The sequence below is a fragment of the Crassostrea angulata genome, chromosome 4 (genome assembly GCF_025612915.1).
Source record: "Crassostrea angulata isolate pt1a10 chromosome 4, ASM2561291v2, whole genome shotgun sequence".
Lineage (NCBI taxonomy): Eukaryota > Metazoa > Mollusca > Bivalvia > Ostreida > Ostreidae > Magallana > Magallana angulata.
In genome coordinates, this window is record NC_069114.1 from 12,916,679 (window position 1) to 12,943,853 (window position 27,175).

At 32.5% G+C, this 27,175-nt stretch overlaps 1 protein-coding gene and 1 pseudogene across 1 annotated transcript in view; both read right to left on the reverse strand.

Moving 5' to 3' along the window:
• Window positions 1-3,061: 3,061 nt before the first annotated feature.
• LOC128180709 (uncharacterized) lies at window positions 3,062-8,812 on the reverse strand (annotated as a pseudogene).
• A 3,378-nt stretch (window positions 8,813-12,190) lies between these two features.
• LOC128180109 (uncharacterized) overlaps window positions 12,191-27,175 on the reverse strand; it is a 43,711-nt gene continuing 28,726 nt past the window's right edge. Inside the window, exons 6-8 of the mRNA XM_052847972.1 lie at window positions 26,209-26,313; window positions 14,622-16,375; window positions 12,191-14,027 (exon numbers count right to left, since the gene is read on the reverse strand). Of these exons, the coding sequence (XP_052703932.1) occupies window positions 12,474-14,027; window positions 14,622-16,375; window positions 26,209-26,313 (3,413 nt within the window). The 3' untranslated portion in view covers window positions 12,191-12,473. The remainder of the gene's footprint in view (window positions 14,028-14,621; window positions 16,376-26,208; window positions 26,314-27,175) is intronic.

The following is a 27,175-nucleotide window of genomic DNA, read 5'->3' on the forward strand; positions in this document are numbered from 1 at the left end:
TGAAATTTTTAGATGAAAGGTATTTACAGCCTCATAAGGTTTATTATGAAAAATTTGACTGTTATATTCAATGCAGCTTCATTAATTTTCTCCAAAATCGTTTCAGAGCGATTCTGCAATTTTTGGCTACATTACACGTATATTGGAGGCATTTTAACTGTGGTATAGGCCTGTCCCGAGATACAGTTTTAAATTAGCATTATTGTAGGCTTAAAGCTTTATTATGTTAATGGCAACAATACGGTGTGTCGATTTATCTATTTCGTAAATGTCCGATATCATATACAATTTCAACCCGTGCACGCCGGGTCAAAGTCTAGTTTATTATATTTATGATAACGACTTTATTCTCTGTCATATGAAGATTTATGATATTTATCAAAAATATCCTCGATATCTAAATTCCAACATGCCCACACCTGGCGAATGCCCATGCCAAGGTGTTACTGGAAACCAAATTCTATAGAATTTCCGTATTGACAATACAAGTGTTTGGAAAATACAGTATACATCATTGTATAATATGCACTAACATTTTTTTCAATTTCACGAGGCTAAACTGTCGTGGATTTTGTGCGTATCCCGCACCCGCGAGTTAATGCATACCAGCGAATCCAAATCATACTTTATTGTACGATTATGTAAATATATATAACATTCAACAGTTGAAAATTTTCGAACATTGTATTCAACGAACTTTAAGGATTACACATAAAATAAGCTAAATAAAAAAAATGATAATAATGTTTTGAAAGAATATGGGCGCTTAAGATGTAGATTCGGCAGGAATCTGAGCGCACAAGGAGAATGAAAATTTCATCAATTAATTTTGAATATTGTTCAAATTATAACCGTTATTTGGTTTCTGTTGGATGTGGAATGAGTGGAAAAATATGTGAAATGCAAAAGCTTTTATTATAATATGGGTCTAAATATAGCAACACGATGCAATTCATGCAAAATCCTACTTATTTACAACTGTTTTTAAATGATTTTGTTGTCTCTGGGTCTTCTCTCCACAATTTTGAAACGTGTGAAGATAACATATTTCAACATTAAAAATGTCGTTTTTTAAAAAAAGATGGAGAGATGACCCAGAGATGACTAATTATGTACTTTTTCAAATTATTTTTTGAAGGATAAAAAACAAAGTCCATTGATATGACAGTGTTCTTTCAAACAGTACTTTATAGAGCATATATTGTCAAGTTTCGCATGGCTCAGTGGTTTCGTCCTGGATTAGTGAATACATACATTCAGTGTTTTGGGTTCAAATCCAACTGGTGGTCTTTTTTTTTTTGAATTAAACTTTTTTCTTTTAAATGTTTGTTATAAAAACATGATGTTGAATTATAATATACCGGTATATTTTAATTTGTTGTTATTGATTTCTAGATCTGCTGTATGAACACTAAAAAAAAATCTTTTCTTATTACTAGTTTTTTAGGATATGCACAATATAACTTCATTAAAATGTGTTTGCATTAACATTTCCAACTAGTTATCGGTTTACCTCTCTTCTTTGCCATTTTTTGAAAGCTTTGTGAGTTTTTTAATAACCGGAATAGCCATGTACTTCGACTCTCAACATAATATGTTTTTGTTGAAACCTGTACATAGCCTTTCGAGGTTATAGACATTTAAATCCCAATTGATTCGTGTCGAGGATTCCTGCAAACTTACAATCTTGTGCGCTCACTTTCTTTAGTAAGCATGTATGGAATGTTATTTGAAATTTATATAAAATTATAATTAAGCTGAACGACAATTTATTGAAAAAAAGAAAATACGAGTACACATCTGCTTTTGGCAGCCGCCCTCCCGCCCGCCCGCCCGCCATTTTCACCAATTAGGCGGGCGGGCGGGCGGCTGCCAAAAGGGTACCCTCATTGTACAGATATCTCCTCCTACAGTTTTCGAGATAAGAAGTTGTTCTTTTGCAGATCAATTGTACATATATCAGAGGTGTGCATATTGCTAGGATTTTGAATTCTGATAATTTATCCAAAAAATACCAGCTTTTTAACTTAGTCATTTTTTGGCAAAATATTGCATATAGGGTACCCTCATTGTACGGATAAATCCTCCTACAGTTCTCAAGATAGGAATTTGATCTTTTGCAGATCAATTGAACATATATTAGAGGTGTACATATTGCTAGGATTTAGATTTCCGATAATTTATCGAAAAAATACCAGCTTTTGAACTTAATCATTTTTTGGCAAAATATTGCATATAGGGTACCCTCATTGTACAAATAACTCCTCCTACAGTTCACAAGATAGTCACATTGACAGCTTTTCACTTGTTTAAAAGTAGAATGCTGATGTTTATCAGGATTCTTGTATTGTAAGTGGCATCTCACCTTGCCTTATTGAAAAGTCTTTTCAAGATTTTAAACATTCCAAGCAATGAAAAGAAAAATGTGTTTTAATTCCTTAATGCAATTGATACCCAAAGAATTATTGTTTACATCACTGTTCTGGAGAATTTGGAATGTACTATCGTATTACTTTATCAATCTAAAATCTTTTCTAACATGTCAGAAAGGAACGAACGAGAAGATCTGACTCCTAAATGTTAGGAACTTCTTATTCATGTTCAAAATGAATATTAAGTTGAGAAAGTAGCCTAAATTAGAAATTTTTTTTATTGGTATATTAAACATATGTCTACACAAAGATGTGGCACGAACCTTGTTTACATGAAAAAAAAAAGAATTGTTAGCCCAGTATCTTGCTTATAACTCTACGACTGACTCTAAAATTTCATTTGATCATTAGAAATGCATTCTTAAAGCATTGTAAATAATAAAAATTGAAAAATACAATTTGACCAAAATCGTGACCACGTCCCTTTTTAAAAAATAAAATAAATAATTATGTTTGATCACTAAGGCTTTCAACAATTCTGGAAAAAGAATTAAATCGGCAATTAACAACTTACACTATATCAATATAGATGAAATAAAAAATGCTAAGTTTACTTAATCTATTGTGAATTTGATTGAATGGAAAAATGCTTTAAGTAATATATAGAGTACTTTTTAACGAGTGTATCATCAGATAACAGACGAGGGGGCTTGTCCCCCGAGTCTGATTTCTGAAGATGCACAAGTTAAAAAGTTACTCTATATGTTTTGTATCGTTGTTTTCAATGCACTGAGTTGCCCATGATCTATCAACATTTTATTACGTTCCATTTTATATGACCAATGAAAAAAAGAGCACGTGATTCTAGAAGTTAAGCGCACTACATTTTATGAAAGTTCCATCTACCTCGCCCTTTTAAGCAAAAATGCCGTGGATGACGGTTGTGATTTTATGCTCTCGCAATTCTTAGCTATAGGATATAGTTGAAACCGAATTCCTTAAACAAATTAGGAAACCTGAACATTCACAATCTGTTGATATGCATCTCCGGGACGAAGATCCTAAACAGAATCACTGGTTACAGCGCTTTGTGTTAGAGGTACATAAACAGAATGGCAGTGATTACCCCCGCGTCCTCTATTCGTTGTGTGCGGATAACTGCGTCATTTGCGAGAGGAAAACATTAAATTTGAATTTTCTTGATGAACATGACGACCTTATTGCCGTTTTCCGCAAAGTGTTAGATGTTTGCATGAAGGAATTATTATCAAAGGGTTCAGGTACCAAAGTGCGACAAGTTGATTCGATAATGCCGGAAGATGAGGAAAAAATCTGGACTCGTGGAGTACACCAGATTTAGATAATTGTGTATTTCATTTCGAGTCATAATTAAGTGGCTGTTTAAGCAGTAAAAAATGATAAGTTTTCTTGTAATAATTTTTATAGCTGCTTAAAACATTTCACAGAAACGGGTATGTTCTTTGAACTTCATGAAGCACATGAATTTGTAAATGATAAATACAATTTTCTTGTTTTTTGATACTCTTTTTTTTTTAAAGTGTGATCTATCAGGAAAAAAAGTGTGATCTATCACAGATACACCACAGAAAACTGTTGTGTATCAAGAAAAAATGAATTGCTGACATCAAAGGAAAAGCTCACAAACAATGATACAAACTGAAGAATTTTTTTTACAAAAACAAGTTTGATGATATTTCAACTTGCCAAACGGGTGACTCTCGATAACTACGATAATGAAAGGCACTGTTTGGCAGAATCTTTAAAAAAATAAATAAACACTCCCGAAGAAACGAAAGCTAATTGTAACATTATTTCCGCTTCAAGAAACTAAAAAAAGACCTACTGGGTATTCTGTGAAACTGACCGAAATTATCAGAAGAGGAAGTAAAAAAGATGACGTCATATAACTCGATCTTAACGAGGCCGAGTACAGAACGAGTACGCACGCTTTCGCGCAGCGTTTCGTTTGTATTGTGACGTCATCTTTTTGCTTGGTTGACGCCATGGCGTGATAGTTTCAACTGCAGATATTCAGCGAAATTTGTTGAAAATAGCTCGTTTGATGCGTAAAATTAATGTTATTTTGTGGAATAAATATAAATGTCTCGAAGTATAAGCTATATTTGGGCTCGGGTTGGAAACGTGAAGAGGGTTCAGCAAGCCCAGCCCTCTGTCACGTTTTCTTAACCCGCCTAAATATAGCTTAATTCATATATTTCAAGACAGTTACCATGTATTTTATATTAACGACGCTTAATATGTGATGTTATAAATTTATTTATTACTTAAATATGTCTGAATGCTTTAATAATACTATTAAGATCACCATTTCCGCCTTTGTCAAATAAAAAATAGCCATTATCTGACAAATCCGGGGAATTGGGCATGCAAAAATCAACTTTGATAAGTCCCCTGGATCAAACCAGGAGGTAAAAGGTTGTTTTTATTTGACCATTTGATGCCTTTTAGCAATAACTTTAATATGTAGAACAGAAAAAGAAATCCCTAGGGCAGAAGTTTTTAAAAAATGTAAAAAATGTGCAAAATTGATACATTTCAAGCAAAATCCCATAGGGTTCCTATGTTAAAAATTAACAAACTTTGAGATGACCCCCTAAACAAACGATGTGGTAAATGTCTTATTTTTTTTATCTTAAAATAATAATTATATTAGTGGAAATTCATGTAAAAAATTTCATTCAAAAATCTAGGGCAGAACAAATTAGACCCGGCCTCGTTAAATGCAAAACTGCATTGTATCTCATTTTTGTCTGCTAAATGTTAATAATATTGCAATAACCGTAAAATACAAAATTGGTTTTGGGACGCAATGGTATTGCAGCGTTTTTTAAGATATCAAGTTATTAGTTTATATTTGAGAGAGAGAGAGACAGAGAGAGAGAGAGAGATAGAGAGATTTCAATATATGCATTGCGCATATATATCTTATTTTGCCTAAATAATAGCATGCATTCGATTTTTGACTGCACTATGAAAATCACCTTAAAACCCAAACGATTAATTAAGGGTTTTTCACACATCTGGGAAAAGTTCTGTGTGAAAGCCTATTCTTCGAAACTACTCAAGAATATAGATTTCTAGCATGTGTTCGAATTGAAAATGGAAGAAAAAATGTTTTAAAGTTAGCTACATCCATTTTGCCACAGAAATAGACACCAAACTTTGGCAATTTAAACTCTTTCACGGTGCATTTAAATCGCCATGGTGTACGTATATACTGTCATTAAAAGAAGAAATTACGGCGTGTCGATCTTTGTGTGACAGATAAAAAGACTGAAGGTTTAAAGGGGCATGGTCACGATTTTGGTCAAATTCTATTTTCATGTTTTTATTATTTACAATACTTTAGAAATGCATTTCTAATGATCAAAAAAATTTGAGAGTCATTGGTGGAGTTATAAGCAAGATACAAAGCTCACAATTCTTTGTCATGTAAACAAGGCTTGTGCCCTGTTTTTGTTTACATAGGTTCAAAATATCAGTAAAAAAACCTTTTTCCAGATTACTTGTCCATCTGTTTATTTATTTTACGCATAGATGAACATTTCCTAACGTTTTACACATTCGGTTTAGGTTTAAAACTGAAATTTTTACTTCAACGGTCAAAATGTAAACAAACGCTTTGTTTACATAGCGAAGAATTTCAAGCTCTGTAACTCGCATATAACTAAACAAATGATACTCAAATTTCAGTTGCTCATTACAAATGCCTTTCTGAAGCAAGGTATTTATTAAAATCGGAAAAATAATTATTGACCAAAATCGCGACCATGCCCCTTTAAAATCTAATTTTGGGATTACATTTTGATTTCAAACGATGGCCGGAAAGTGGCATTTTGCAAATTCGGTAATCACCTCAACCAACAGATTCATTTACAATAAAACTAAGTTTACATAGACTAGAAGCAAGTGTTCAACTGGAAAAGGATAGAAAAAAATTCATATTGCTGTGCATGTACACCGTAAATATGAGAAGCTTTTTAATGACAACGATTCAATAAATTGTTTAAATTCCTTCGATATAAACAGGTACCTGATCGCCGTGCTGCGTTTTGGACTATGTTTGTCTCAACGATACCCTAGCTAACGACATGTTACAACGACAGCAAATGCATTTAATGATCTTAGACCCTCGGCCATGTTCTATATCTCTAAATTATCCGGATTGCTTTGTTCGTACCCTAAATCTGCCTATCATATATGCTTGACGTGGTCTGCTAGCCTACATATAGGTAAAGGGGTTCAAACTACCAATGCAACGGTACAACTTTTAAGGTGGCTCTACACATCCACAGTTTATTCCAATTTTCAGTGGAAAACCACAATAAATATATACACCTATCAAATATATGATGATATTGATACTATAGGTATTTTAAAAGAATTGTTGATGGTTTTTTTGTAAAATATGTTTTTAATCATTACAAATAAAGTGTTATATTTTTTCATATGTCTGAAGGAAATATACATCATTTAACAGTTTTCTATCAATTTGTTGATTTAAAAAAATTAAACACAATTTTTTTTTTTAATTTTTTTAAAGTTCACCAGGTAAGAGTTATCTTTCCAAAGTCCCAAAGCCCAAACGCCTTGGGGACTTCCTAAATATTGTTTTGGAATGATAAAAACATAGTATTACATACATATTCCATACAGGTCTATAGGAGTAAACATATTCGCTTTATATGATGTGTTAATGCATCGTCATGGTTGATTTTAAAAAAATACGAATAATTTGTTTTAAATACAATACCACCATTGTTTATTTTATGTTTGTAATACCTGTGCTATAACAGTGCTAATTATCGATATCATTAAAGTCACTGTCCATCCGCATCTTCCGCTAATCCATTCAATAAATCCATGTACAATATTAAAGGGGGTAGGGTCACCACTTCTATCACGCATCTGGGTTTTTTGTCAATGTTAATTCGTTCTTGTTTTTATTTATTGTGCATTTGAAAAACACAACAAATAAACAACGATGAATTCGATGCAATGTATGCTGAAACATTGTTATTCAGGAAAACTTATTTAAACCTTGTGAGATTTTAAATGGCACAAACAAATAAAATCGGTTAGTACATTACTGCCACATCGGTTCAATATCATGTGACAACTATAAATAGCTTAAGTATATTCTTTCATATCAAATGAGATAGAACAACTCTACCCCGCGGTTTCCAAAATATAGTTACGAGCATACAGTATGACGGCAAAACATCTCAGTTTGATCAAAACCGCTGTTAGAATCCTATGTTCTTCTTAATTAAATATTTATTCATCCGGTTCTTAAAAAAAAAACTCCCCAACTTGCATAGAGCTTGCACAGAAAACGATATGTTGCATCAAAACAACACAAAACCTAGAATTCTAGTAGGACTTTTCAACTTTAGCCGTCCTTGACGTTATGTGCGCTCCGAAGGTTTTGAGCGTTGTGTGCGTCCGAAAGGTCCGGGGCGTTGGATCCGTTGCTGATGTTGTTTGCGTTCGGAGCGTTATATCCGTCCGTAGCGTTGTGTGCGTCCGACGGGTCCGGGACTGATTTCGTGTCTATCGAAGGGCGGAAATGTAGTCCTTCCGAAGGAAGCCGCCTGGGATGAAGATGCCTCGTGTGGATTTAGTACCACAGATGGATAGTTGAAATTTAAATCATTATTAGAATAAAACAAAGGCGGGGAAGTTTGCGAAATGTTCTTATAGTTCTTGCTCGATCCTGATGCAAAATCTGGTCTCGATTCTGATACGAAATCTGGTCTATACGTTTTAGCGTTAAATTCAATGTCTGAATCTTCAAAATCAGGCTGAATAAATTTCGAGCCAGATGTTACCGAAAGTCTCGACACAGCTCTTTTAAGTTTTTGAAACGGCGTTAATTTGGCCATTAACAAAGTTCTCTAACTGGAAGAATTGACGTTACCGTGGCTTGGACGAAGACCGGATTTCCACCACTATATCGTACTAGGATTTCGCTTAATACGATATTTCCGTTCATTTGATCCTCGGGATCTTATTCGTCCTTGACCAGACACCTGGCGTTGTCTGTGCCACGTTATATAACCCAGAATTCTCTCCTCCTCAACCTGGGGAGTAGCCCTTTCCCTGTATAAAAAGAGCAGGCAAAAGACAGAATATAATGTATAATTAATAACAATAAACATTGATTACAAAAACTCTGAAAATAAGATATTATATTTACTTGAACCTTCTGAATCATTTTTGTTAACTTTTATTAAAACCGCGCAAGTATCTTACTATGATCTTACCTGTATAAAAAGAGGAGGCAAAAGACAGCTTCCAGTTGACTACTGGAGAGCCGCTTTCCCCGCACCTCCTTTTTATACGCACGGACACTACCTCCGATCTCCGGACCTTATAAGTAAATGTGATTAAGTGCATACTAATGATCTGACGCACCGTGGTCATTAGAAGCGTTTTATTTAGATTTCTGACCCGGCATCGACAGGTTCATCACTAAACTTAATAACACATTTCTCCATGAACCTAAATAAGCATACGTTATCTATTTACCGCATGTCCTTTAACCAATTTCTGTATAATTTCCGTTATGATAACCATAATGATGGCACACAAAATGTAACTATTCATCTTGATGAAAAACTTTAAGTTTTAAATTGTTTGTCAAAACTCATTTAATTTAACAAAGAAACATGAAAAGTTTCTACGAACATTGCCACTTGAACTGTTAAAAGAACTTCAAAGTGCCTGTTGTCATAATATATTTCTAAAATACAGTGTACATGTAGTTGTAGAAAAGCAATATCAACATTTCTACTTTTCTCTAGAATTATTCGAGATGTCCCTGGTTTTGATAAAAGTGCTAGAGCATAAATGCGAGGTCTCGTAAGTTACCATTTTGAAGAAAATCATTGAACCAAATTCAAATTTATTTATTCATCGAACTGTTAAGATTCATGACTTATGACGATCTTTATGTCTAATATGCTGAATTATTAAACATTTTTTTTTTTATAAAAAACCAAATCATTGACAACTAAACAACTTCTTCCCTTATTTCTCTCGCCCGGGAGAAACAATTCACGAAGCCAAAACAGCAACCTTGGACGAAATGTTTTCATTGATGCACACGAAACATTTTAAATCCAGAAGTTACAGTAATTGAGTATACATGCAGTATGGCTGTGAATAACAAATTAAAACTTGTTCAGTATGAACCTAGAATGGCTGCCATCGTTGATAATGCCTTCTTCTTATACAAAAAATGTTTGTGCCATCTCAAAAGTCAATAAAACTCACCTTCTTACATGTATATATGAGATAGAAATAAGAAATCATTCTCTAAGTATGATGAAGTGAGTACTAGTAAATACGTATACGATGGGGCGATCAAGCCCTTCGTACTTTATTTTAAATTTGATTACATCGACCGTATTTAATCACCTCATAATATTCAAAGAATGATTCCTTATAATTGTGGACATGATAGTCCGCGCCAGCGACCTAATATTACAAATTTTTCAGCTTTTGACTGCTTGTTCGATATGCAATATATAATTGCAACTTGAAATACCTTTTTTATTATGAATTGTGTTAAATGCCAACCCAAATTCAATGTACATGCAGATATTTTTTTTAAATTAAAAATCGGGGCGGGGAGGGGGGGGGCAGTGCGTCGAATCTATTCTCATAAATTGTTTTAAATTTGAACACTAGAGAAGGTTTTTTTTGTAAACCCGTTCTGACGCAAGAGCCCCGTTTTTCCGTTCTTTTTTCTTAACCAAAAATTAAAGCCCCAGTACACCATATTAAACAGAGCTATAGTTATGATGAATCATCATCGAAAGAATGTTCCTGAATTTCAAAATCCTGCAGCCATTTTTTTTTCACTTTTGCATGATTCTTTTTTATTTAGATCTCACAAAAGATTCTACTGCGTTACTAGAAGATTATACGTTAAACCATTGTATCAATTGGTTTCTTTTTTTGTTTTTTTTTTAAACTGTCTGCGTGACGGAAAAAGCTTTGATATATTGGAAAATGAAATGCGGCAAGAATGGCCATTTACTTTTCAAACTATATGATACAGAAGTTGGGAGTCGAAGTACTCATTTACGAAGAATATATGATAAATGACTGTTAGCGAGATTAGAATTTTAAAAATTAGTGCCAGCATTTTGGATTATTCAAACAAATCAATCGTACAAAAATGAAATTAATTATTACACATGTAATAACATTCTTTGTGTCTGAATGTTTTATTTGCCATAAACTTAACCTCTAGGTTACTGGTATTCAATTCATATTATGCACTCAATTGAGGTAAGGGGAACAATTTATATGATATTACGATTCATAAGAGTATATTTTTACAAAACGAAAACTGAATAGACTAATTCTATCAATATATGTAAAATAACACATCAACAGGAGGGGACTTTCCAGCAAACATTTTTAACCCGATTACGTTTAAGTATGATATAAGAAAGCAAGTCAAAAGAGCTTTTAAAATTTATATACAATTTATCATGATAAATTGATAAACAATTTTAAATAACAAATCAAGTACAAAAGTTAATTGCTACAAATATTTTAGGAACCTGAACATACAGAAAAAATATGAATACAATTATATTCCTAGTCTAGATATAATTTGTGCACTAAACATGTAGTAAACAAAGAACTATGTGCGGGATAACGTATTTCTATGCCTCAAAATTTAAAATTTTGAATATAGCTTTAGAAACTTGATTTTAGAAAGAATAAAACATGTATCATTTATATCACTCTTATGAGTTTGATTATAGAAAGAATAAAACATATATCGTGTATATTTACAAAATAAATTATCTGATCGATGTCACAATAGAAATATCAAAATATCATATATTGTTGATGATCTAATTTCACAAAAAGTACGGATTAAGGCAAAAAATTGGGTACTGTGGAATCATTAAATTTCGACGGGGCCAATTTTCGTGGATTGCTCAAGTTTTACAGGTTAGTGGGGATGTAATTTCGTGTATTATCTTATACCTACAAAAGGATATATTACTTTATAACCCATATTCAATAATTCGTGGATGAGAGGCAACCACGGATTCCACGAAAATTGAGCCACCACGAAATCTAATGATTCTACAGTTTATCTTTCATCAGTTTTTAAAACAAGAAACATGGAGCGCATCCTTACTCTAAAACCATATTTTAATATGATATGCAAAATAGTACGCGCAATAAGATATGTTGAAATGGTTTTAAAGCAACGATAAGCTCTATATTTCCTACTTTGGAATATGAAGAAAAACTCATTTTTGGGAGTTGATTTTAATCAACCCTCCTATAAAGTTACTCAGAAAAACCGAAAGTGAAACAGTGTTTGGACCTCAGCACAAATCATTGCTGCTGACAAGACTTAGTTCTTTAAAATAATTGATAAATTCGATGTAATGTATTCTAAAGCATTGTTTTTCAAGGAAACTTATTTATAAATACCTTGAAAATAGTCAGATTTTAAATGGTACGAATAATTTAAATATTTTTGTAGTCGTATGTATTCCTACGCCATAGTTCAATATAGTCTCTTTCAACTCGACGCTCGGCTGTCTTGGTAAATCCTTGTCGGAGATATACGGTGTCAGCCGAGCGTTTGGTTGAACGAGACTAGAGTTCAATATTGCTTGGATCCATACGAGAAATATTTCTATTACTGATACATAGTTTGATCTAGGTAACAGTTGTACATGAATTACCACGTCCAGAAGTTTCAGAAAATGAGAGTATATAAATAGAAAAAATAGTAGGTAAAGTTATAGTTTTTGATGCCCATTGAAATAAATGTATGTATGATCATACGAAAACTTAATATGAAAAAAAAAATATAATCTTTACACTGCGTAGGTAGAAAAGAAAAGTCAGATATTGGAAGAAGATAAGTTGTGTCTAATCTAAAACGACCTAACCAATAGGTGTTCTAATGTTTTTTTTCAACGCAAATTCTGCTACATGTATATCTGCTTGAATGTACCATATTGTTAATGCATACTTTTCAGTTTAAGTAATAACATAAATGTATTTTGATCATAAAATCATTCGTGTCACTCTTTCTATCTGACATGACACAAAAAGAGAAAAATACGAATCAGGGTCATACAAGTTGTTTAAAATGTTGTTCTTTTGTAGTAAAAAAACAATTGTGCTGTCTTGTTTATCAAAGAAGTCGACCAAGTCGGGGTTGACTTTCCATCCACAAGCTAGGCTAGTATCTGTACCGTTGTTTAGCAAAATATCAACAATTTTGTATAGTCTATTGTTAAAAGCTAGATATAGAGGGCTAACTCCATCTTTGATAAACAAATTGATGTCTGCTCTATTTTCCAGTAAAAGTTGTACAGTGCTATCATGACCGTTTTGACAAGCTCTATAGAGAGGACTGGCTCCGACCTCATCACATAAATTAATGTCTGCTCCATTACTCAGTAAAAGTTGTACAGTGTAAAAATATCCTTTTTGACAAGCTATATAGAGAGGACTGGATCCGTCCTTTGCACATAAATTAATGTCTGCTCCCTTATTCAGTAAAAGTCTTACAGTGTAAAAATATCCTTTTTGACAAGCTATATAGAGAGGACTGGCTCCGTCCTCATCACATAAATTAATGTTTGCTCCATTACTCGATAAAAGTTGTACAGTGCTGTCATGTCCGTTTTGACAAGCTATATAGAGAGGACTGGCTCCGTCCTCATCACATAAATTAATATCTGCTCCATTACTCAGTAAAAGTTGTACAGTGCTGTCATGTCCGTTTTGACAAGCTATATAGAGAGGACCGGTTCCGTTTTTCTTGCATAAATTAATGTCTGCTCCATTACTCAGTAAAAGTTGTACAGTGCTAAAATGTCTGTTTTGACAAGCTGTAAAGACAGGACTAGCTCCGTCCTTATCACATAAATTAATGTTTGCTCCATAACTCAATAAAAGTCGTAGAATGCTGTCATGTCCGTTTTGACAAGCAATATAGAGAGGACTGGCTCCGACCTCATCACATAAATAAATATCTGCTCCATTTCTCTCCAAAAGTTGTACAGTGCTATCATGTCCGTTTTGACAAGCAATATAGAGAGGACTGGATCCGTCCTTTGCACATAAATTAATGTCTGCTCCATTACTCAGTAAAAGTTGTACAGTGCTATCATGTTCGTTTTGACAAGCTTTATAGAGAGGACTGGCTCCGTCCTTATCACATAAATTAATGTCTGCTCCATTACTCTTCAAAAGTTGTACAGTGTTATCATGTCCGTTTTGACAAGCTATATAGAGAGGACCGGTTCCGTTTTTCTTGCATAAATTAATGTCTGCTCCATTACTCAGTAAAAGTTGTACAGTGCTGTCATGTCCGTTTTGACAAGCTATATAGAGAGGACTGGCTCCGTCCTCATCACATAAATTAATGTTTGCTCCATAACTCGATAAAAGTTGAACAGTGCTATCATGTCCGTTTTGACAAGCAATATAGAGAGGACCGGTTCCGTTTTTCTTGCATAAATTAATGTCTGCTCCATTACTCAGTAAAAGTTGTACAGTGATGTCATGTCCGTTTTGACAAGCTATATAGAGAGGACCGGTTCCGTTTTTCTTGCATAAATTAATGTCTGCTCCTTTACTCAGTAAAAGTTGTACAGTGCTGTCATATCCCTTTTGACAAGCTATATAGAGAGGACTGGCTCCGACCTCATCACATAAATTAATATCTGCTCCATTACTCTCTAAAAGTTGAACAGTGCTATCATGTCCGTTTTGACAAGCTATATAGAGAGGACTGGCTCCGACCTCATCACATAAATTAATATCTGCTCCATTACTCTTCAAAAGTTGTACAGTGCTATCAAGTCCTTTTTGACAAGCTTTATAGAGAGGACTGGCTCCGTCCTTATCACATAAATTAATGTTTGCTCCATAACTCAATAAAAGTTGTACAGTGCTGTCATTTCCGTTTTGACAAGCTATATAGAGAGGACTGGCTCCGACCTCATCACATAAATTAATATCTGCTCCATTACTCTTCAAAAGTTGTACAGTGCTATCAAGTCCTTTTTGACAAGCTATATAGAGAGGACTGGTTCCATTCTTTGCACATAAATTAATATCTGCTTTATTACTCAGTAAAAGTTGTACAGTTGTATTATGTCCGTTTTGACAAGATATATAAAGAGGACTGGCTCCGGCCGCTTCGCATAAATTAATGTCTGCTCCCTTATTCAGTAAAAGTTGTACTGTTTTATCTCTTCGATCTGCACCTGTTTCTCTATTGGAATAATATTCGTTTTCCTGGGTATCGTTACCAGCTGCCAAAAGTAAGGGGGTAAAATGATCCCAGGTTATACTAATTGAATTAACATCACCACCGAGAAAACTTAATTGTTCAAGTAATTCATAGTTATGGAACGCGCTAACAATGTGAATAGGGGATAATCCTCCCAAAGCATTTCTCAGAGATTCTTTTACATGAAAACATTGAAATTTATCAAACAATTGCATTGATCCATTACAATACACTGCAGGAAGCAAGGAACTGCTTTTAAAATTAATATGCATTCTTGTCAGAGTATCTAACCATTTAAGTGATAAATCCGTATGACTATAAACAATCAGTACATATAAGGGTGATAGGTCAATTTTCAAACCCATGAAAGCAATTTTCGTAAGATGAAAGTGTTTTGCTGTGTAAAAATTAGGTTTATTATATTTTATTTTTTTCTTTTCTAGTAGCATTCGCAGTTTTTCTGGATGCTTTTGTATGATTCCTTTCAACGTTTCAATTACTTTTTTATTCTTTAAACAAGGATTGAGAGCAACATCTATTAAACGATTTCCAAACAGTTCAGTAAAAAGCCTTTCTCCAAGATCTTCAATGTACTTGTCACTTAGATAGATGGTGAACGGGTCGGTCTGTTCTTTACAATCTTCTAATCGTACCTTTTTTCTGAGTAAGCCGATGTCAGCGTATTTTATTGTTTCTGTGGGATAATCTGTTCCAAACACATGAGTAGTAACTTCCATCACCAAATCATGATAAAAATGATACCTGTCGCCAATCGTTTTGACAAAACAGTCCTTTAGGGAATCAAGATTGTCCCCAATAGCTGTAATCGGTGTACTCTCTGGTAATCCACAACGTTTTAACGTGTGTTTGAATTTATTTTCCGTGTTTTTATCTTTTAAAAGATCACTTACGCAAAGATCATCGTTAAAAAGAACAAGGAGAGCCAACGCACAATATTTACCCTTGTCTTTTACTTTGAACTCTATTATTTCCTCCTTCAGCACTGTTACAGGTTCAGTAAAAAATCGTATCCCCTTACAAATGGATTTTTTTCTGCTTGAATACAATTTACACAATAACGGGAAATACCTTTCTACTTTGACGATCTCATTACAATCTTTGTCGGATAAGTTCATATAAGATGTGTATTTTGTCAAAATATGACGTTTTTCATTGACAGACAATTTGTAATTCTTATCATCGATGTCTACAATAGCTGACTGATTAACGAGATAACGCGCCACCCTGGAATCAGATATAATATGATTTCTACATGACATGAGAATTTTTGCTGTTTTTAGGAACAACTTTAAATCTTCCTCATATCTTTGCCACGAATCATTACATATTTCATCAAAAGATTCTTTTCCCAATGGATTATTAAAAACACAAACTGTTTTATCTTTTTGATATCGACGTGAATAATATTCATCCACGATGTCTTCTACCTTTTTTACTCGTTTTACGGTCCAGCCCCGTTCTCTGTATTTGAGCGCAATATGTTGAATGATGGCTGACTTTCCGGATCCTGAGTGACCACCCACAATAACTAGGTTCCTGCTTTTTATTATTTTTTCTACTTCTTCACAAGCCTTTGTTGAAATAAAATCAACGTCGTCCTGTTTCCATTGGTCGAATATGACTTCTTCAATAGGATATTCTGGAATTGATAAATAATAAGGAATCAATGATTACATAGTAGATGATGCAGGTAAAACGGGCATATAAAGTGAAAGTGTCCAACAAGTATACATCAGTCAACTTGTCGAAAAAACGCAGATAAAAAATACATTACATAACTTTAAATATATGAATGATCAAAAAAGGAAATTATTTTAACTGAATTATTAAAATACATGATAAGTGTTTACAATCTCTCAGTATATATTTCACATAATATATGTACCTTCGGATTTTAACTGTCCTAATATACCTTTTTTGATAGATGGATATAAAACATATGTACATGTATGTTCATTTTGTGTTCTTATCATCTGCTGATCTTCACCGATTTCCAAAATAATAAAGTTATTCAGAAAGAAAATATGTTCCTGCATTTCACGATATGTACTTTTTGGGAGTTGATTTCAATCAACTCTTTCATGCATGACTCTGGCAAACCAAAAGTGAACAATGTTTGAACCTCAGCACAAATCATCACCGCTGACAAGATTTAGTTTTTGAAAATCATCGATAAATTCGATGTGATGTATCTTGAAGCATTGGTTTTTAAGAAACTTATTTATGAATACCTTGAAAATTGTCAGATGTTAAATAGTACGAACAATTTAGATATTTTTGCAGTCGTATGTATTCATTTGCCATAGTTCAATAAAGTTTCGTTCAACCATCGGCTGTCTCCGTAAATCTCCGACAAGCAGATAGCCATTCTATATTTAAAGGTCACTTCATCAAGCTATCAATAGACCTGGTGTACACATTATCTTGCTCGTTGGAGATTAACGGAGACAGTCGAACATATGGTTGAACGATACCTGAGTTCATTATTGCTTGGATCCATACAATTTTTTGAATATTTCGATTACTAATACATAGTTTGATGGAATCAATTCTATTTTTAATCATTACACAACACGATTCACACGAGGTTTTTCTCAAAAATCTTGTCGGAAACGTCCGAGAATTTATATTATAAAAATGTGCATAATTAAAAGACATATTATAAACTACTTGCCGAGCGAAGTAACATGTCGTTGATTTTAAAATGAATAATAATCGATAGAATCAACTCCCGTCAGTACTTCAGTACTTTGATTTCTATGTGGGATTCATTTTCAAGCAGCGAATGGTATATACGGCCATGAGAGCAATGAGCTTGCTTACTGCTCATGTAATAATACATTTATCCATTATGTGATGAAATAAATATATAAAAAAACTCCTTTTAAATAAACGTTATCACTTCCTTCAATTTATTTTCATTTGAGATATCTTTTCACAAAATTACCTGCCACTTTGATACTAAGTTTGAAATATTGTTATATCATTTAAATACTCTTAAAATATGATATGTTATAAATTGTTTAATACTTGTTTTTCTATTTTGTTTAAATAAATGATATGTAAATCACAGAAAAGAGACGGCAGGTATCAGGTTGTTTAATAAATGTTATACACATTACGAAAATTATGCAGTGAAGAGTTGCATATTATATAGTGTGATAATATATTTACAGGTACTGTGAGCAAGTTAAAAAAAGATACCCCCCCCCCTCCTTGCTTAGAAAAGTTGCACTTTTTCTTCCAGTGATTTTGAACTTGCCAAGATGACCTATGGTATAAATCATGACCCACCCTAAGGTCATAAGCAGTCTTTTTGTGAAATAAGAACTAAAAAAAAAATTTTATAAGAAAGAGTTGGACCTGGAGTATGTTGACAATAATTTGCCTTTTTTTTTACTCAAGCTAGTCCCTTTGTTTTTAAATCTTTTCCGTTGAATATGTATTAGCAGAGGGTTTCACAACTGATAAACACCGGTAAAAGAAGTCCTGCAGGCATTCACACCTGTGCTAATCAGAATACACTCCTGAACTGAGAGTGAAAAAAAATGCCCCCGCTGTAGTGTTCTACGCAACTAAAATTGTCTCTATACCACGTGCTTTGCTTAATCTTAAGTGATAAGAAACTTATGATTTTATACCTATAATTTATACTTCTCTAAGTAAATTTATCACTAGTTTAAGATAAATAATAAAAGGTTGTATATCTGGATTACCGCACCAGACGGTTTACGTTGACAATATAATGCATACGTAGCTGTGGTAGATTAGAATATATTCAATTAGAATATACGTGTACTTATTATAATTAAAAAGCATGTTTTACTACCGGTAAAGTGTTTAAAAAAGTATTAGAAGTGATAATGTTGTTATACCCTCTTTTATAGTGGATGACTCCCTCTCTCTTCTCTCTCTCTCTCTCTCTCTCTCTCTCTCTCTCTCTCTCTCTCTCTCTCTCTCTGTCTCCATAATGCGCATACAATATTGTTAAAAAAGTAAGTGTTTATTCCCGACAGTATTTGATCACTTCATTATTCTTAAAGACGTATTCACATCTGTGCCAATCAGAATACCTTTAATCAGACATGCAATACTTTTATATGTATATAATGATGCATGCATGTAATTAAGCAAGGATTCGGAAACAAGTAAACACTTAATAAGTAAATCCGTTTCCATCGATAAAGTCTATAAATTTCAAAGTTTTGATATGTCTAAGTTAGGATTTCAATGTAAGCACATTTATAAAAAAAAAAAATTAAAGGCAGAGCTAACAGCATCCTTACAAAAATTACGTTGAGGAAGAAAATAACTGCATGTACATGTATATGCAAGGTATATGATTTATGATAAAACTGCCAAGTTCCAAAGCGCTTAAATAGGATTTACCAACTTAGGGTTTAATCCATTTATTGAAGAGCCAAAAAGCTTGTTTCAAGATTTAAATGGGCCATTGCCCTGAAAGTAATATTATCAGTGTCCACGGGCTCATTGGCCTTTCGGACATTATTAACCTCAACCAAATATGTGATGTCATACGCAAGCTCGCCAGTCTTCTCATAAATTCATCCCTCCCTTACGAACCCGTCAATTGTTTTCCATTTAATTAGAATAATTAAACTTTTGCTATACTTAGTTCCACTGCTCTCTCGTGTTTTTCTTGATACAATTTCAGAGAAACATTCATTGGTCCATCTTATATAAGACCAACCCAGTCGTCACAGCTGTAAACAAGTTTACCAGGAATGGGAGCTCTCGGGGCGTCTAATTTGCCCACTAGTAGTGCTTAACTGTTTCCTTTTGACATTGTATTTGCATTTTAATCTATACTAGGTGATCAAGAAGGTGAGCATCTATTCCCAGGGCTCACCATTTTTGCTTGTTTTGTTCGGGGATGTCCAACAAGGAAATAATTGATGCATGGCTCCCTTATTGTAAGCAGCCTTGGCCTAAATCGCCAATAAAATCATTATGAGGTAATGTTTGTTTTGCTATTTTTATAACTCTTATGCTTTAGGCATCTTTGCTAATGCAATATATTTGTAAACTGCCTAAAGACAATATCCTTGCTGATTTATGAGTAGCAGATTGCATTGGTATAGAATAATAACTCTCTCTCTCTCTCTCTCTCTCTCTCTCTCTCTCTCTCGTTATATAGGAAAATACTTAATTAAGTTGACACTTGTACTGACTTTAATTTAATGATGATCTTTTGTTTCAGTGGGTAGGACTAAATGGCATAGTTCAAGAAAAGGTCCGCCCGTTGAAATACTGAATGAAGATAATTAATATTCATATCAATACTTGTTTTGATTTATCCGGATGATCTTTTAATTTACGGGAAGGACCTGATATCATGGCTGAAAAAAGAAAAGGCCTGCCTCTTGAGACATCGAATGCAGAAAATTAATATTCATATTGATACTTGCTTTGATTGGCCCCGATGTTCTTTTAATATAGTGGTAGGACCTAAAGAAAAGGTCCGAACCTTTGAAATAATGTATGCAAAAAAAATTCACAATATTTTGATCCGATAACCTTTTATTTCAGTGGTAGGAGCCAATATTATAGTTCAAGAAATGGTTTCTTGAACTATAAACGAATGCTAATTAATGAATCTAAATTAAAAATATCGATAGCTGGTAAAATGTTGGGAGACACTATTTCGGTAAGTTATTGTGTACAGAAACACTAACAAAGCATTCTGTTTCCATCGCGTCGTCAGGATTAAATCCTTGATACCTAACGTGTATAATAATTGCAGATTAATTTAAAAAACATTTGTGTGTTTTCCTTTATTTTGTTATTTAAATCTTCGCCAGTGATGTGGAAAATATACAAGAGAATTTTGAGGCAACTGATTAGTTGAAGCGATGACCTGAGACAAAAATAGTTCGCGACCGAGGAAGTATTTGAATAAACATCACTCGTTGATAAAGCAAAGGTTAACACAAATTGATATTTTTTTTCGAATCTTCTTATTTCGATTTCATAGCGACAATGCATTCAAGATGCCAATAAATACAATTTCCAAAAGCCTAAAAAAAGCTTATGTATAATAAGGGTTAGTTTAATCACGATTAAGTAGAATGCCTTAAAACACGTACTCAATCTTAGCCACAGAACATGCTGATTTCAAATTTAAGTTTAACGAAATAGTTGAGAGTAATTTATTGACTTTTGGTTGTAAAACAAAAGAGCAGCTCCAAAAAAAAACAACATGTAAAAAAGACCGTAAAGCTAATTTTATTTTTCTTGGTTATTACCTTTTTAAATACAGTTCAATAAAATAAAAGGAGTTGTGCATGCACTGAATGTTTGAATCTTTTTACAGCAATAATAAGCTGACAATTGTGTATTACAGATTGTCAGGAATACGAAATTTATATTATATCGATTCTTACTTGATATCCAGCGGAGCGAGAGACTGACAAAGCCCGCCTCGCGAAGCAAGGATTAATGGTAACACATATGTAAGAAAATCAGTGAAAAATGAGAGTTGAATCAGGTATACTATGGGCTAAAAAAATTCTTCCAGCCTTGGGCGCCACCGTATTGTTTTTTAAAAAATTAGCTCGATCATTGATTGACTCGCACTCATTGATATTTATTGCTCTTAAACTCGATTAAAAACTTTCCAGTGTGTCAATTGATGTACTTAAATTTTTATTATTTTTTTCATTTATGTTTTTATTCATTATTTTTACATCTTTCTTACATACTACATTTCTTTTGGAATCTCAACATTTTTTACATACCATAAAGATGCAAGAATAGATATATGATAATTCACAATGGCGTGAAAGTTTGTTTTTATGTTTTAGTGGGGGTGAGAAAGGACAGAACACATTGAGTGAAATAATATGCATTATTAAAAATTAATGTGAAAACAAGGTAAGTGTCAATAGTGCTTCAATCAAGAAACACGACTAGTTCTACGTACAGTATGTGTTATCATATTATTAGATGAAAAATACAAACATTAACATCACGGAACTGATCTTTAAGATACTGAATAAAGTATCCGAAATAATCGGAATCACGTAACTCTCTTCGAAGATAAAACTTGTACGTTTTACGTTTAAGACATGACGTCCTAAAGTAGACTGAGCACGCGACGTTTAGTTTAACTTTGGTTAATGATTTGAGTAGGCGGATCCTACTGTGTGCGTTTCAAATAAATTGTTGTGCAAAAAAAAAAAACTGCGCTATGTTAAATCTGCGCTCGGTCCAACGGTCACACCGTTTACATATTGATTTTATTTACATCATTTTGTCTTGAATGACAACAGTTCTCAATGTAAATGAAGGTAAATGATTTGACTAATTTTACAGAAATAACAAGGTAGTTTTGATAATTCATGCACAGGAACTTGCACAAGATCTTGCACATGACCAATCAAATGTCAAAGCTCGAAATGTTAAGAACTTCCTACAGATTTTACGGTCTCAAAACGTTATGTTTAATAAGCCACGTGATCATGACAAGAATGGACATGAAAAACGCTCGGCGGATCAGGATCTTCAATGTGATCCAATACCAAAAAAAAAAATTGATGAAATCTGTAAATCTACATATTTTACTCCTACAAATTATATTGTCTGTACTTGTGTTTTGTTTCCATCTCTTTAATCTTTTTCCAGCCAAATCTGTCAAAATGTGTGATCTTTTTACTTTCTTCCTGAAAGCGACACTGAAAGGCTTACAATCGATATGCTTGCGCTATTAAACGAAAGGCAGAGCAAGGAATTAATATTTTATGTATTGCCGTCTATAAAATACAATTTTAACGGTTCGTTTAAGATGTTGTAAAGCATAGTTTTTACAAAGTATGCTATAAACTTTGCAGAAAATTCATTGAAGTTATACAAAAAATTTTCATTTCATGGTATTTGCAGAAAATGAGCTGTAGAGTCTATTTCAAAAGAAACAAATCGTTATTGAAACCACACTATTTCAATTCACTACAGAAATTGAAAAGATATTACTAAAAACGTTGTTATTAAGGAATAATTCTTTATTAATAGGTATACTATAAGGTGACTATCAGGGTCAGCGAACAAATCCAATAAAGCTCGTTGAACTTTCTTTGAGATTTCATAACGCCTGACCGGAATGATGACTCAATGCAATTTAAAAAATAGTCCTTTTTACTTATTTTGATAATATTTTAGCCATTTTATCATTTAGTATTAAACACTGACATTATTTGCACTTTTGTTTTATATGATTTAATATGGAAGTCCAACAACGTGACATTTGTTTTCGTTGATGAAATTATCAAGGCAGGTTGGTCCGATTTTTTGGCTATTATATAGTTTCAGTATTGTATCTAGTATCAAATGAATTTCCACAAAAATCAATTATAGACTAGTTATAGACTTTTAACTTTTTAGACCAGCAGAATCGGTCTAGATTTAAAGATAGGAATATCCAAATTTAATAGAAAACAATTCATTAAGGGGAAAACAACAACCTGTCATTTGTGAGCTTGCTTACAGTATTTCTAGTTATTGACAACATTACTTTATGATATAAAATAAATTGAAGCAAATTAACAAACTGCATGGCTTTTAAGGTGATGGACCATGCAATTTATTTCCAACTGACTAATTTAGGAAAGATCATGTTTATGAACAGTAAGTAAAGCCTGTATTGACCATTGATTTCAATGCATGACTGTTTTCAGTATTCATAAAAGTGCTGTAAGAGCAACTACCTCGATGCTTGCATTTTGATTTAACACAAAACACAATCTGAGATTCCCATAATATGGTATGCTTGATTTCTGACATCTCTTTAGATCCATTGCCTACACTTTCTCTTTCAAAGTTTCTCGTGATTGTTTTTAACAAAACTGTAGTCACTGCCGATACATGCATATGACAGAGGGAAGCTACTTACTGTTAGTATTGAAAAGTAATAAAAAAAACGCTCAAATAAAGAAAGCGATTGCTAGAAATTGAAACTAACACGAAAGGAAAATCAAGGGAATAGCAGAATGCATTACATTAACAGTAGAAAACAGTGCTGAAAATAGAATCTTAGCATAAAAAACATTATTTATCCTAAGTCTATCCTTTCGAAATTCTTACATACAAAACTTTTCTAAAATACTTTAAAACTCACAAAATTCCCGTAAATGTTTTTATGTTAAACTTTCAACCCATCTTCTAGCCCAAATCTTAACCTGAAGCTATGGTTTAAATGATTTAGAATATAACTTATTTTGAGCCTTTTGACCCGTGTACATATATTTTATAACATACTGAATAAAAGTAATGAAGAACTTAATTAAGGACGTTGTTTACTCAGGGTTTGAGTTCTCAATTCCAGATTGTTAAAAAGTTCAAAGTCATGAGTAAAATTTGTTGTTAACACAAAAAGTATTTATGAAATAAGTTATTTTTGATATAAAACTCTATATCTTTACTATATTATGGAATTAAACTCAAATAAAGTTGGACTATTAGCAAAATAGAGGAATTTCTGACTAAATTTTTCAGATTTTGTTTTCCATTGATATATTTTGGTAGTACTATTACATTGAAAATTAAATTTTTATTTCTTAGTCAACATAATTTTACATATTTTCTATTGGTTTTATCTCGCTTTTTCGTTAAAATAATCGTATGGCACATACTATAAAAAATATTGAGAAATGCTTAAAAATTATAAAAGACACCATATTTCAAAATGTTAATCATTGACCGCATATAAATTTTATGCCAGCAGAGAAAGCTTAACATACTTAGTGTAATACTATAAATGTTTTAGCATTATCATCATTCAGTTTTTTGTTATATTGCATCACAAATGGGTATGGATTTGAAAAATGATAAAGAAAATTCGGACTTGAATATCTCTAAAAATTATGAATGAAAACTTAATGCTTGTATCTAATTAATGTCACTGCCATTCATAAACTGTATTTCATTTGTTAAAGAGTTAAGGATGACGTTTACTCAGAATGAAAAAAAAAATTCCACTGATGATAATGGATAACCAACTATTGTGTGTTATAGACCTTACATGGTAGTGTTATTCTTCACTTTCAAAAAAGTAGGTCAATGACCTACTTTTTGACTTAATGGTCATTAAATATTTTTTGAAAATTTAAGAATAATCCAGAAAAATTTTACACTAAGATTGAGATTTTCTTAATTGTGAAAATAATACAAATTGCTAAACTCTTTAACAAATGAAATACAGTTTATGAATGGTAGTGACATTAAATAGATACAAAGCATAAAGTTTTCATTCACAATTTTTATAGATATTCTAGTCCGAATTTCCTCTATCAGTTTTCAAATTACTACCCATTTTTGATTCAATATAACAAAAAACTGAATGATGATAATGCTAAAACATTTATAGTATTAAACTGAGTATATTGACCTTTCTCTGCTGGAATAAAATTTATATGAGGTCAATATTCAAAATTTTAAGATATGGTTTCTTTTACCATTTTTGTAGTGTGTTCCATACGATTATCTAAACGAAAAAGCAAGATAAAACCGACAAAAAATATGCAAAATTATGTTGACTAACAAATAAAATCTTCACTTTAAATATTACAGTACTACCAAAAATATTTCACTGGAAATCAAAATCTGAAAAATTTAGTCCGAATTTCCTCTGTTTTGCTATAAGTCAAACTTTGTCAGAGCCTAATTCCATAGTTTAGTAAAAATATCGATTGTTATGTCAATAATAATTCATTTCATAAATACGTTTTGTATTTAAAACAAATTTTACTCTTGAAATTGAACTTTTTAACAATCCGGATTTGAGAACTCAAACCCTGAGTAAACAACGTCCTTAAATAATTTGTATTATTTTCACAATTAAGAAAATCTCAATCATAGTTTAACATTTTTAGGGATTTTTTTTAAATTTCCAAAAAATATTCAATGGCCATTAACATAAAAAAGTAGATCATTGACAGGCTTAAATTTACATATGGCTGACCTTTCTACTTTGACGCTTTTCAGAATTTCGTTTTCTTTTTCAGATTTTCAGGGTTTTTTTTATTAAAATTACCCGAGTATTAAGTAAATCAAACCAAAAATATAGCATTGCATGTATAACTGCAGATACAGATGACTTTTGTTGATGTTAAACGTGGTACATGTATGCAGGTTACACACTTGTGATAAAAAGTTTCATTGTTTTACTGATTTAGTGAATAGGAAAATAAAACTTATTTTGTGGTGTAAGTCTGGAAACAATACAATATATTTAGTTCAAAATATATTTTTTTTTCGAGTAATCTCTTGCAATTTTAACTGGAAATTAAAATATCAGGAAGTGACCCGCAACAATACCCTAATAACTGTATATAGTACTATACTCCTCAAAATATGAATATTAGATTGTACATGTAAACTAAGATCTTTAACGTAGTACAGTTCAGGAAAAGGGGTTCGCGTAGACATGTGACTTCTTAATCTAAAATAATGTATGTTTACCTTTATTATTGTCCATCGGTTCACGCTGTTCATATCCACAAAGTAGTAATTCCGTTTCCTCATCATCTGTTATTGTATGGCTTCTTCTTATGCGGATACCGAATTCTAAAGTAATAGAAATATTTTCGTCTTACTTGTAAAGACAACATCATGAAGAAATATTGAAAGAAATGTATGTTTCAACAGAAAATTATAAAATAAAAACCATTATATCTAATCAGAAAGTCAAATAACTAAATGTAATAAATTCTACATTAAGAGAAGACATACCCTGGATAACTTGATATATCTAGCAATATTTAATTAGCAAAACGTTTTCATTAAACAAATATTATTTATCGGGTACAGGCCCTCCAAGAAAAGAAGTACTGTAGTTGAAAATATATGTGGAAGTCTTGTGCGTTTTTTATATAGCTGTTTGGGCGAAGAAAAATTATGGAAAGTCTTGCAAAGAAATGTTAGCACTTTTGTTCTTTGTTTTAAACATCGTTTACTTCGCCGTGAATTTACATTTAAACGGATCATTAATCACTATTCCTGAGAAGGTCCACAAATTCCAAGACCCTGATGAACAGATAGTAAGATAGTTATTACAGTTAGACGCTTTTATGGTTAAATTTCTGCATAAATTCGGAAAAAATCATCGAAATGGCGATAGCTTGAACAGAATCGCAACACAAAACGTTAAATGCCTTAATGTAACAGAAGAGTACAATATATTAAAGGATTTACAACTACAAATGTGAATGACAGTTCCTTAACACTTCCTATTGATGATTTGAATGTTAATTTTGTGGATTCTATCAGTGTTGATACTCTTGTAAACTGACCAACGCGGGCAATATATAACATATAACCTTAGGAATTATGGAAGGAAATTACCACCAAAAGTTTATTTAGCTTGCTTTTATTCTTCTTATGCGTACTTCTTTACTCTTCAGCACATTTACACTTGCATTTCACTTTA